Genomic DNA, 13,130 nt, shown 5'->3' on the forward strand with positions numbered 1-13,130 from the left:
GGATTGCCTCGTCTCCAGCAAAAAGTCGCAAACTCCGAGAGTCAAACAACACACTGGGACTGGGAATTTGGCCAACAACAAGAGTCACATTGACATTAACCAAGTGATGATCGACATTGACCTGCTTTTGCTGGACTTTGAAGAGCCCAACACTAACACGTACCAATCCAACTTGCAGGTCAGCTGGGACCTCAACACAGCTGACAAGTGTCAGTCTAGTCATGGTTCCTGAGAATGGCTACGTCCACTGCATGAGCAAAGAAGATCTGGAAAACTGAATGTTGGCTGACAGTGACTGATGCACCTCAATTGTATTTTGAAGAGTGATGACATGATATAATGGGACACACTGACACAAGTAAAATGCCAAATATACACAAATCTTGATCTTTATTCTTTAAATAAACTTTCAGTTCACATTTTCAGTTGTTCACGTGTGTACTAGAGAGAACTGACGTGACCTTTGAGGTATAATACTCTATGTAATATCACTTATATATCCTATAAAATTGGATTGGATCATATGCCATACTGTATCTCATTTGGTTGACCAGTTGAAACACCTTTAAATAAATTTTCATTACATTTTCAGTACAATAAAGAATGGGGAAACCAAGCCAACCATCTAACAGAACGGTTTTATAAGATGTGAAGGAATTATTTGAAGATTCTGGAGCATTCTGATTGTATCAAACATTTGGATGGCAAGTGGGAACTGAGCTGTAATTTGATAAATGTGCTTGACTAGCTCTGGTCCATAGCCTTCTACTGAAGCAGTAGAAGGCTATGGACCAGAGCTAGATCTAGAACAGCCATATAGATTGGCATGTGACACCATAACTACTAGACTAGTTACACCATAAACCTCATGTTCTATAAATATATATCAGTGCATACAGCTTTAAGAATGACACCAAGTTCACTGCAGCCAAATACTATTTTTATATACACTTCATATATACATCAAAAAAAGCGAAACAAGGAAAATGAAATGATCTGACTGTTACAAATGTTAAAATCTACCAAAAACATCAGTAAACTTTAATTAGATTGTACTTGCCAATAACAAAACATTGGGAGATGAGGCTACATTCACTTCTGCAGATGCCTCAAGCACAACTGCCACTTACTAGTGCAAAGAAACCATTCTGGTAAAGAGAAGATGCCATAAAACGGTCTTGTGTGTGTGTATATATATATTTGTTACATTATTAAGACTATTATTGCATGCCTTCAGTGGCTGTTTGAGGTATACAAACATTACTGGCAGTCGAACCTCCTACTGAATTGAGGGCATAATTTTATAATTTTAATCTTATATTGCAATCAAACCATCTCTGTTAAAGGATATTTACCTTATTACTAGCGCAATTGTTAATGATAGGGGAATCTTGTATCAATTACTCACGACAGACTTGGAGTGCGTTTGACATTATCGTGGAGTGTGATGACATTTTATTATTCATTCAATTTACATTTGTAGGAAGCACATGGAAACTTGCTATGCTACTCCCGTCCTCCGAAGCTAAGTGGAAGATTAAATATACAGCTTCACCAGGTGCTATTAAATAACTGGCCCAAGATTCATGATTTGAAACTGTTATCAGGAGAACAATTTTGTTTGCTCCATGTGCACTGTGCAGTTCATTAAAATTAACAGTAGCTTGAGTCAGAATGTTTGAAAGTTAGGATAAACATCAAGCATTCATTCCTAGTTTGCCTTTTCATCCAAAAGGTAGATTTAACAAACAAAACATGACAGGTCAAGTATATTCAAGGAGCAGATTCATACTGAACGCTCCTAAAGTGGGGAGTACAAGTTCCACTAGAGGAAATGTTCATTCTAAGCCTCCAATAAAAGACATTATTAGAGTTAAGATACCCGTGTGAGAAGACTTTTTGTGATAATATATTTCCTCCTTCATCCAACCTTCCTAATGCGCCAAAAGATGTACACATGAGCTATACAGAAAACAATTACCGGTAACACCAACATACCACTTAAACCCCTAGAAAAATCCACTGTATTACATTGTTTCTTTGCCATATTCTTCCAGCAACCCGGGGTTAATAATGAGATGCATTGCATTATCCATTAAGTGGTTGGATTTGAAATATGAATAAGCATTTAACATATGCTATAGTCATTTCACAACAATTTCTTTCAAGGCACTGCATACTTAAAATATGCCAGTCAAAAAATGGAATTAGGTGACCCAAATAAAAGTTCTACTCTTTGGAGTTGTGTGGGAGAATGGCTTTAGAACTACTGCCCACTCGGCCTGGGCCGGCTTAGCTGTCCAGGCACCTTGGCTGGTAATCTAGCATGACAGTGTCGTCAAGTTACTGTATATCTATCAATAAAGGCAAAATAGCCCCAAAAATATAAAAAACTGCCCACTCTGAATAGTTTCTGGCCAACATTCTAGAATGTTCATCACCCAGTTGTAGAATGTCTCTCATCCACATTCCATGTATGTCCACATAATTCCAGAAACGGGACGAGAGAAGGGAGACTCGACCAAGAGATCAAATACATGTATTGTGAAAGAAAATGATTGAGAAAAAGATGAAACACTGATCCAGAAATTGAGATGGAATGGGCGAGAATTCCACAACAGTAATGAAACCTACAGCCCAAACTTCAGTGAAAGGGTGGGGGTCTTCACTGGCTTGTTAACTTTGCCTGTTAATGTACTGGTGTGGAAGTTAAGACACGTTGTCCTTGGAGACAGTCTGGGAGTCGAACACCACCAGAGCTCACTTACTCTCCTATACTTTCTCCCTCCCAGTCCTCTGTATGGTCTCAATAAAGGCAGGGGGGTGGGGGTGGGGGGGTGTGTGTGTGTGTGTGTGTGTGTGCGTGCGTGTGTGATAGGGATGACAATTCTGAAACTCCTGCTTAATAAAACAACAAAAAAACAGCTTTGTTGTTTGTTCGGCGGGAATCACAGCGCTCTGGGGATTCAATGCAACCCTTGGATACTCTCAAAATCGCTGTTGTGGTTTTAACTCGGAGTAGACGAGTCCCTCTGCCGAAATGGCATCCCCCAGACCCACGGTCCGCAACGGCTGCTTGCAGACCAGCACCGGTGTGAGGTGGAAGACGACGTTGCCGCGGTGCCACACAGTCACGGGTTGTGCGGGGTCGAGGGTCAGCCTTGCTTTGTCCTCGGCATCGAACGAGCTTTGGAACTCCATTGGCGCCTTGAGCTCCACCTTGCTGGCGTCGACTGCAATGAGGCCGCAGGCCTGGGTGCTCGCCACTCGAGCCCCGGCCATCACGGCGGCCGCCTGGTTCCCCCAGTAGCCGTCCACGGCGGCGATGATGTGGTAGGCGAGGGTGTGGAAGTGTATCCGCGTCAGGTCCGCTTCGGACGTGGGGTCCACGCGGCCGTGCTCGTCCAGGATCCAGAGGAGGATGTCTGCAACTCTGCCCACGTCGGGGATGCCCTTCCAGGCCGGGAGGTCAGCGTGAGGACCCCCTCCGGCTTGAGAGAGGAACAACAGTTCCTGCTCATTCAGACCAATGGAGCTGACGATGGGCATGACCTGCTAACAGGAACACAACAGCCTTGAATGTTGATTAATCATTAGCAATGGGACTTCAATGCTTGTTAACAGAAGAAACAGGAGGCAGTCAATTAAATATGTTTTAAGGGCTTTAGTAAAATATGTAAAAATATGATTGGCATGACCTAACCTGGAAACCAGACAAATCCACTCTGTTGTGATTGGATTCCCCATGGGGCACCAATAGTATGACCAGTATGCAAATATGGGGCGGGTTTATCACCAGAGGCATTTTAGGAATTTGCCCCTTGGAAATGCAGGTCCCACACATAGCTCCCAGACTAATATCTACGCTGTTCATGCCAGGCTAGGCATGACCTGCTAACAAAAAGGTCAACTTAGAGGTGTGCATAGTTTAGCCGCATGGCTCATGTTCTTGAATGAATGGCAATGCAGTGGGGGATTGAGAGACAAGCTTTCATATGCTATCAATCAGTATCATAATTCTACAATAAACAGTTTAGAAGTCATATACAGTACAACAAATGTATTATTAATCCATAGTTGCTGAGGACCAAGCAAGATTTCTGTAGTACCGTGTTTTTGGTACCCTAATCATGCATTTTCTATAATTAGTACTATTTGTAATAGTATAACTCCTTTTTTGCATCTGTCCCTTGTTTGATAACTGCTGTAATGCAATTGCAACTGGCAAATTCCCCCTGCGGAATAAACAATGGAATGCTTAATTAACCAAAACCTGTTTGTAAGCTTGTTCTGAGACACCCAGACCAGAATTAATTCTATAATAACACTATTAACACAGCAATAAACCTATCCACATGTACCTCCTGCATTATGGTGTTCATGTATTCCCTGTCTGTCATGCTGGCCAGCTCCAGGTGAACGGGAACCTCTTTACGGATGTCTGATATGATCGTCACAGCCTGACAAACAGGAAGCAAGATGAGGTTAGACAAGACACGCAGACATTTCACAGCATTTCCGACTTTAGTCTCTTATGAAGCCCTGCAAACTGACACAGATTTGTTTGCTGCAAACATGGATAGGTGTCATTTAGGAAGTAAACATGATGCATTCGGTTGTTTCGCTGGGACTCATTAACTCTTTTGACTACAATGTATAGGGCATAGCAGTGGCGGCCATTTTCGGGTTCAGTCGATCCAGACCCCATTCATTTTCCCCATAGAGATTTCCAAAAATATTTATATAATTATTTTAAGTCTAGAATGAAGCCATCTAGGATCCTGGTTCACAACCATAAATCATTAGATTCTGTGGAGAGAGAGAGAGGAGAAAAACAAAAATGAAAAACGCAAGACAAAGGGTATTTATTAAATATAGTATTATCAAATAATTCAATATTAATACTGATAATAATCAGTAAGGTAATAATAAGAGTTGCACTTTCCTTGGTGCGTTCTTCTACACTAAATCTCTTCACCAAAAACAGCCGATCTACAAGTTCACAACGGAGCATGTACTGTAGATCTGCTATTGGACGATGGGGTTCAAGTGGTTAAATGTCAAGAATAGTTATTTTCAATCTGTCCTAATGAAAACAGATACTCTCCAGTTTTACTCGTGACCTACTGTATCTCAGGGGGTCACGAGTAACACACACACACACACACACACACACACACACACACACACACACACACACACACACACACACACACACACACACACACACACACACACACACACACACACACACACACACACACACACACACACACACCTCTTTAAGTCTGTCCTCCCACAGCCGTCTTCCTCGTCCCTCCATCATGTGAAGTCCAGACAGGACCACCAGGTCCGGCTGGAAGTCCTCTAGACTGGCTGCGAAGGACTCCAGGGAGCTCATGGCCCCGTTAGAAACGTCATGGGAGAAGATGAAGCGGTTGGCCTGGGGAGCCTGTGTCGGACCCCACTGCTCACCTGGAAACCAGGAGAGATGTCATCCGGAAATTACACAGCGATTCACTGCCCTTCTGAGCAGCGTTCATTTTGACAGCAAATTTAGATTTAGTTTTAGTCATGGTCTTTTGAATATAATGTAATTTAGTTTTAGTCATTATATTTAGTTATCTGAAAACTTTCAATTTTAGTCTAGTTTTAGTCGGTTTTGTCGTCATAAAAGTATTTTGGCAGGCTTGATGGCGTCGTTATGGCAGATTGTACACTTTGTTGCATGCTGAAAATTGCAGCTCTACAAGCTCACAACCCGGCGCACTGTGAAATGTTGTGAGCTTGTTGATCTGCTATTTTCAGCAACCAAACCTAACATGATTTGTCTTAGCCATCATAGCTTGGTTTTTCTGAAAAAAAGGTAGTCGACAAACAATTCGACAGAATTTTGACGATGAAATTTAACACTGCTTCTGAGAGGAATTTCTATTGGTAAAAGGTAAATGGTGCATTTATACTGCCTTTATCCAAGGCTTAACATAGTTCATTACATTCACCAATTCACACACACACATTCATACACCGATTGTGGCGGAAGCAACCAACACGGCAACCAACACAGGGATCAAATTTGGGGTTCAGTGTCTTGCCCAAGGACACTTCGACATGTAGACAGGAGGAGCCGGGATTCGAACGGCCGACCCATGGATCATTGGACGACCTGCTCTACCTCCTGAGCCACAGTCGCCCCTATTAGGATTCTTATTTCAGCTTACCAATGTTCTTAGGCGAGCTCAATATTTGCATGGCACATTTCCATTATTTTATCTCATCATAAAACCTTGAAACTTCTCTTATGAGTTTTAGCTCTTGGATCTCAGGTTCGCAGCAACACAAGAGGTGGTTCACCACACAGATGAACTGGTAAACAACCCAGTACTGTGCGTCGATGCAGACTATGGTGTTGGTTTGGTTTTCACCTGCTTTGTACTCCAGGATGAGGTGGTATTCGTCTACCTCCTGCAGGGAGCCTGGAGGGACGTGGATCTGCTCGTCTAACAGCTCATGGAGTTTAGGACCAATCGGGCCACATAACAACACCTGGGGGAGGAAAGCAGCTCCACATTAAGCATGCTGCCTTCAGTAATAATCCAGGCAACAGAGACACATTAATATCATGTTTGTTTAACTACACAGAAAAATGAATTAACATTAACCAACATAACATGTTAGTTAATATTTGCAGTGATTTGTTCATTTCTAGACCCACCATGGCCAGGTGTCTATGGCTTAGCCAGTTGGTCGTTGTGTCCAACATTTTGGTGTCAAACTTCTGGCTGTATTGCCATGGAATTAACTGTGCACATTCATGCTCTCTGAAAGTATGACCTGATGATTTTGGTGACCCCATGGTCTCTCCTCTAGCACTCAAAAACTGGTCTAGAAGTCACACATCTTAAAAAAGGTGCTCGTTGAAAAGTACAGAACCTTGTGTAGCGTATTTCATTAGAAGCAAAATGATACTGAACATATGGTATCATGTGAGAATGTGTGCAGGTTGTTTTCCTCTAAGTGCCATCATTAGGCCAGAATTTCCAGTTACACAAAAGATATCTAGGAGCCCGATGGAAACAAGCTAGGCTTTCCTGTGCTTTGTTTTAAAACTGTAAATAAAGTATTGACTATTCAATCAATCAATCAGAGGTAGATTGTATGATGCAGCCTCTATAGCCGTTACCAAAATGTCCACTTTAAAAAGCAGCCTGCTGCTAGTGAGGCTTCGTGGAATAATGCATCTTCTGATAATCTCTGTTCTCTGTGGTAAAGGTCAACAGTAGCCCCTTTTAGACAGCCTGTTCAAGGCGGGAATGTTGCACCATTATCCCGCACCACTGTTCTGTATAGAAGGTATGGACTATGGACACAGAATGGGAGAATAGGGACGGTGTTGCCATGTCAGCTTATTATTATTAAAAGCAACTTTGGGCTTATTTTTCTGTAAAGCTGCTGGTAAAATAAATGGTAATTGTGGATTGCAAATTATTATTTAAACCAGTGGTTCTCAAATACTTTCATGAAAATGTTTTGTGCCTGCGAGCATATGTGTTGAACGTTTCTAAAATATTCCAAATAATCCACATTTTATTTCAAGAGTTTTTGAAAATAGCAGATCTACAAGCTCTGATGCATATGGGTCTAAAGTGCTCATGTGGCCTACAGTAGTTGCTTCTTTTGGGCGTTTTCCTAGACCTGGTTGCTCATTTCTCTCACAAAATATTTGTTGTAGGCTTATTTCTTTCACGAGAGTTGGCAACACTGAATGGGCGTGGCATTGTTGTTCCGCTGTTGAGCCACTAGTAGAGGTTGTCACAGAACCTAATCAACATCTGTGTAAAAGGCACGGTTGGCAAGGTGGGACAGCGGTGTGGCGTCTAAGGTCCACGCAACTTTCTACGGCAAACCGCTCCTGGCTTCTATCCACCAATTTTATTGGCTTCTATCCACCAATTTTATTTCTGATCCCGCAAAAATTCTGCATGCAAAAATACCTCATTGTAATGTTATGCATTAACATGTATGTGAATGTGTGTGTGAGAGAGAGATCGAGCAAACAAGAGAAAGGGAGAGGGTGCAATTATGTTATGAAGTGGGCTTTGTAACTTAAAATTTTAACTTTAACAACAATTTTAGCATGTTCTGTTTATTTGGAAAACAGCTCTATGTCACTCAGTAAAGGAAGATGCTTCAGAAACGAAGCTCCTGGGACTTTGGTCTGCTACATTGTGAATTGTCAGCACATTTCGTGTCTGCATTTGTAAAATAAAACACATAGGCTTTAGTTGTAATTGTATATAATCTATCGGCAACATCCAAGTATAAGACTAGATGCTGACCCTATTGTGTCACTCACGCCTCTGATACTGGAATGCTGGCAGGCCACGTAAATACGGTAAATGTATACACACTATTACACAGGTTGTGGTTTGCTTTGGTGTAAAAAAAGAAAAGAAAAAAAAAGAAAAGCAAAGCAAGCAAATGACAAATCTTCTTTACATCACAATTGAGGGATTTATTTAAAAAAACGCAAGACACGTACCGAAAGTCTGGGGTAGGAGGCCAACTTCTGTCCAATGAGAGCAGCATTTCCACCAACATACAGCTGGGAGAGGAGAGAATGATGAGGAAGAAAAAGGACATGTAAATATTAAAATGTAGCTATAGAATGGCCTGAGACACCACCAGGAGACTTATGGGACTGTAACATCACTGAATTTTAGGTTCACCAGCTTCAAACCAGGAAAAGTATAACCAACTACCTGCGAGAAAACGCTAATGTTACTGACGCCGAATTGGTTACATTTTCACCAGGAACGGACCATATCAAATATGAATGACTAACTATCGGAAACGACACAGAGCCACCTCCCCGACAATATCGCGCTGGGTAGTATTTTTGGACCACAACTCATATATGAGACGATTCTAAGATGACCCAATGTTATTCTCCACAGAGAAATTACTTCCGTGAACCAGGGGATGAACGAGTGACGTCAGGACTTCGGTACGTCTAGTCTAAAGGGAGTATAGGATGCTTAGTAGTAAAACTGCTTAGTCGTTAAACACAGTATGTAAACTAGATCAGCGAAAAGGTTCACCATGGCACCGGGGTACTCTGCCGCCGCTCGTGCAATCCTCTGAAAAACCTCCTCATCGCTGAAGAAACGCTCTGCAGCCGCGCCCCTTTCCATGTAGTGGATGAACGCCTCCTTCAGGTCCTCTTTGGAGTGCAACACTTCATGGTCCATGCCAGCCCCTGGGTCCACCGCCATGGCCTGCAGGAGGCCTACTCCAGACACTACCACGTCCACGCACGCATTCACACTGGAGGAACGATAGGAGAGAGGAACTGCATATGAATCACTATCACATCACAGGATTCAACAATTTTACACCAGGCATAACGGTGTCTGAAAGGTTAATGCAAGCTTCCCACAAATTGTAGTTATTTAAAATAAGAATAGGAGTAAAAATGTAAAATATCAAATACCGTATATGTACCATATTGTGCTGAATATAAGACTAAGAATACTCTTTACCTGTAACCTTAGGCTGCTGTGCTGCCTCTGGGAGACTGATTTCCCCCGCAGGAGGTATCTAACAAACACTGGAGTAACTAAGAACAGTAGAACACGATCAACTCACCCCACGGCCACTTTACTCCACTGTCGAGTGGGCATGGTGATCAGAGCGTCCCAGGCAGTGGCGATGGCTTGCTCAAAGCTGGGCATGATTTTCTGGTTGGGAGGGTCGGACTGGAAGGGTGCCATGGTGGTGATGTACTGCAGGATGTCTGCTGGCAGGTCCGGGGTGCCGTTGTAGAAGTAGCCCACAGTCAGAGCTAGCAGGGCAGCTACCGAAGCCTGCCTCCACATGGTTCAGCCTCAAACACACTCCTGGAAGGAAAGGTTTTCATGAACAGGCAACTTTTTGCTCATTTAGACACAGTGTTATAATTTTGTCGACTAAAACAAAAACGAAAAATGTTTGTCGACTACCTTTTTTCACTGACGAAAACGAAATAAAATAATAAGCTAATAATAAGCAAACTAAAACTACGACTAAATAATGACAATTTAGTCTTAGTCACACTGCGACGCGTGAAACTAAAACGTTTCAGATGACAAAAATCGGACTAAAACAAAAATGTTGCTGTAAAAATCTATACTATTTGAACAACTAGGCAGATGCCTTGGGATGCCTTGGGAACAAAACAATGCCCATTGAGAACGTATACCCCTCCGGTTATGCAATACTCATGTATCCATTATCATATAGTACTTATGCCCCATCGGGGATCATATAGGCCTGTCTATTATGTCAGTGTACTATGACGTTGATACCATTAGGGATCCATCCACATGTGAATTTAGACATTTTCAGAGATCCACTGATCCAACCGACTTCACACGAGGCACAACCACTCTGTAGGGTCCTCAATGATACACGTGACTTTGAAGCTTGGCTGGTTCTCAAGATATGTGGGGAAAACACGGACACGCACGCAATGATGCATGTTATATTATATACGTAGCTAGTGAAAATTAGAAGTGAGAATGAATGAAGAAAAAAAACAAATACCAGTACCTATAATTGCCTAATAATTAGGAAAAAATTTGATTTTATATATTTTTTTTTACCTTTATCATATCATTTATTATGAGGAGGGCAAGTGAAACTCTGACGTTGTGAATGTGAATAGAATATATTTTTAGAAAACCTTCACTGAACCTTCACCTTCACTTACGTAAAAACATGTCCAAGCGCGTTATGTAATCCTTAAAGTGAACCAGAATGAACTAACTGGTTTGCACGATGTCAGATTTTCACATGTACTGCAGTGACTCAACACCAAAAGCTTCAGGCAAGCATTACCTGCCGATTCCAATAATTATGTGTCTTTTTGTTGAATAGGTAATCTAACACAGATTACATGTGGCCCCCACCTTCACTTAATGTGGCCCTCAGAATACCGATATATTATAGATCTGGCAGTGTGAGCAGAGAGAGACAACTGGAGGAGCAGAGCAGAAGGATTATTTATTTATAAATATTGCTTAATTAGTTTCTATTGGATGTACTAACTAATCCCTAATTTTTGGTACTTCAATTAGTATTGGGGCAACCGTTATACATTATCTCACAATTCTCAATATTAAGTTTTGATATTTTTAAATAAAATAAGTAAATAACCATTACTTATTTTATTTCATCTGAACAGTTTATGTAATGGCAGTAATCTAAAGCAGAACAAAAAAGTAATAAGGGACAGGGTATGGGTTTTCAATAGGGCCCCTAACTCTGTGTGGACCCACTGCTGTCTGTCTCTTACTACAAGAGCAGGAGGGTTCGCCAATTATGTGTGATAACTACACATTTATTTTACACAACGCTGATGGTGAAAACCATCAACGTTGTGCAACATCACTAGGAGGCAAACCATCAGCTAAATATGGTACGTTTTGTCACTTTGAAAGCCTCTTATGTTGCAAGGAAGTTGCAAGGAAGGCTTCCTTGTCTGTCTCTCTCTCAATTCAAAGGGCTTTATTTGCATGATAAAACATTAACATGGTAAAGGACAATGGGGAAAGAGCATCTATTTCCTTCCCCAGAGATTAGGCTATATTATTTGGTACATTTTCTGGTTGGTTTACTACTGATAACATATTGAAAACTGGCCAAAGATGCCAAACTGACTATCAATCCTGGACCATGCAGGAAATGTCCCCAAAAGCTAAACATGACACTCATGGTCACTCCGTCCTTCAAAGATTGCTCATCAATGTATTCCTTTCATTCATTCAATCATTCACAACTCCTACTGCATGCATGCCTGATGACACGAGTTCACAACTTTAACTTAAATTATTGTGCCTCTATAGACTCTAACGTTGGGACCGGGTCTCCCAGTTAACCCAATAGGCTTAGGCTACCCAATACTAAATAATAAATACAACACAACATATATGCATTACATGTAATTACACGCGCTCTCTCCTTTAAATTGTCTTTACATGATCTGACCACTTTGCATCTGACGTAACCATGGTTCACATGTCATGATTATGAAAGTCATGTTTCAGCCAGGGCTATACATCTAGTCAGTCGACCCCAGGCCCAGTACATGGATCCCACACAACGGTATAATGTTACAGCGAACGTGGAAGAGCCTGAATGGCTGCCCCCCCTAAGCTGCGTTGCAGTTCACTGAGGGCAAAATCATAATACTTGTGGCTTTAAACGAACCACACACGCCGGAATAGCACGGATCTAATTTAGAGACGATCGTTACAAGTAGCCCACAGCTTCATAGTAGTTAAGAAGAGCTTGGTAACCAACTAACCATTAACCAACCATCAAGGATGACTATAGTTTAGTTAGCAGGCAGCAAGCAGAACATACCGAATTCAAGCTGTTGGTAGTCGGGAGAAAGGGGATCGTAGTTGAGAGATTATGTTCTTGCAGGATCAGTGTTTTTATCTGGTTGTTGGTTGGTAAAGATGAACGGGAAGCAAGGCATTGAAGTGGAGAGAGGCATGTAGAGACAGTCTGTCCCAGCAGCAGCAGGCAGGCTGTCACTTCAGTGTGTGTGTGTGTGTGTGGAGATTGGAGAACAGAAAATACAGTCGCTTCCGCCTACCTCGCAAGGCGCATGCGCCCCAGGCTAGTGGTCGGCCGTGTTGCCAGATTTTGCGAAAGAAATAAGCAACCAAGTCTATGTGGTGGAAACAGAGCTACACTTTCTATATAAACCACTTGCTTTTACCACAAAAGCACAAGTAAAGGGTTTCAGATAAATTAGAAGCTTGTTTCACAAACAGCGCAGCTGTTGGGTTTCTCTTATCTTATGTAGGCCTACAGGCTGTACAGCCGTACAACCAAAGGGTCTCTTTTCCAATTTCGGAGTGTTGCTTGCTGCTGCTTGTTGCTGTGTATTATTGATTAATGTAAAATAAAAAAATAAATCACACCTGTGTGAAGTGAGTGGTGCAACTCTGTGTGGGGGTCACCAGGGAGTTCACAGAAGTTCCAGACCCACAGGAACAGGCCCAGGGTGCTGGCCCGGTTCCGGTGAGCCGCCCGCGTCCGAAATGGTTGAGAAATGACAGTTACCATGTGGGGGCCCC

At 42.1% G+C, this 13,130-nt stretch overlaps 1 protein-coding gene across 2 annotated transcripts; it reads right to left on the reverse strand.

The window, feature by feature from the left end:
* Positions 1-918: 918 nt before the first annotated feature.
* Positions 919-12,587, reverse strand: adpgk (ADP-dependent glucokinase). 2 transcript variants are annotated; one of them, XM_083763740.1, is made up of 8 exons: positions 12,406-12,587; positions 9,649-9,899; positions 9,102-9,327; positions 8,543-8,605; positions 6,426-6,546; positions 5,279-5,475; positions 4,362-4,460; positions 919-3,552 (listed from the first exon to the last, which is right to left on the reverse strand). In XM_083763740.1, the coding sequence occupies exons 2-8, from the start codon at positions 9,876-9,878 to the stop codon at positions 2,989-2,991; spliced, it is 1,500 nt and encodes a 499-aa protein (XP_083619866.1). In that variant the 5' UTR covers positions 9,879-9,899; positions 12,406-12,587; the 3' UTR covers positions 919-2,988. The 2 variants fall into 2 exon arrangements, with proteins under 2 accessions (XP_083619866.1, XP_083619865.1); XM_083763739.1 differs by having other exon boundaries at positions 919-3,555.
* Positions 12,588-13,130: the final 543 nt, after the last annotated feature.

The sequence above is a fragment of the Protomyctophum parallelum genome (assembly GCF_964188405.1).
Source record: "Protomyctophum parallelum genome assembly, chromosome: 4".
Lineage (NCBI taxonomy): Eukaryota > Metazoa > Chordata > Actinopteri > Myctophiformes > Myctophidae > Protomyctophum > Protomyctophum parallelum.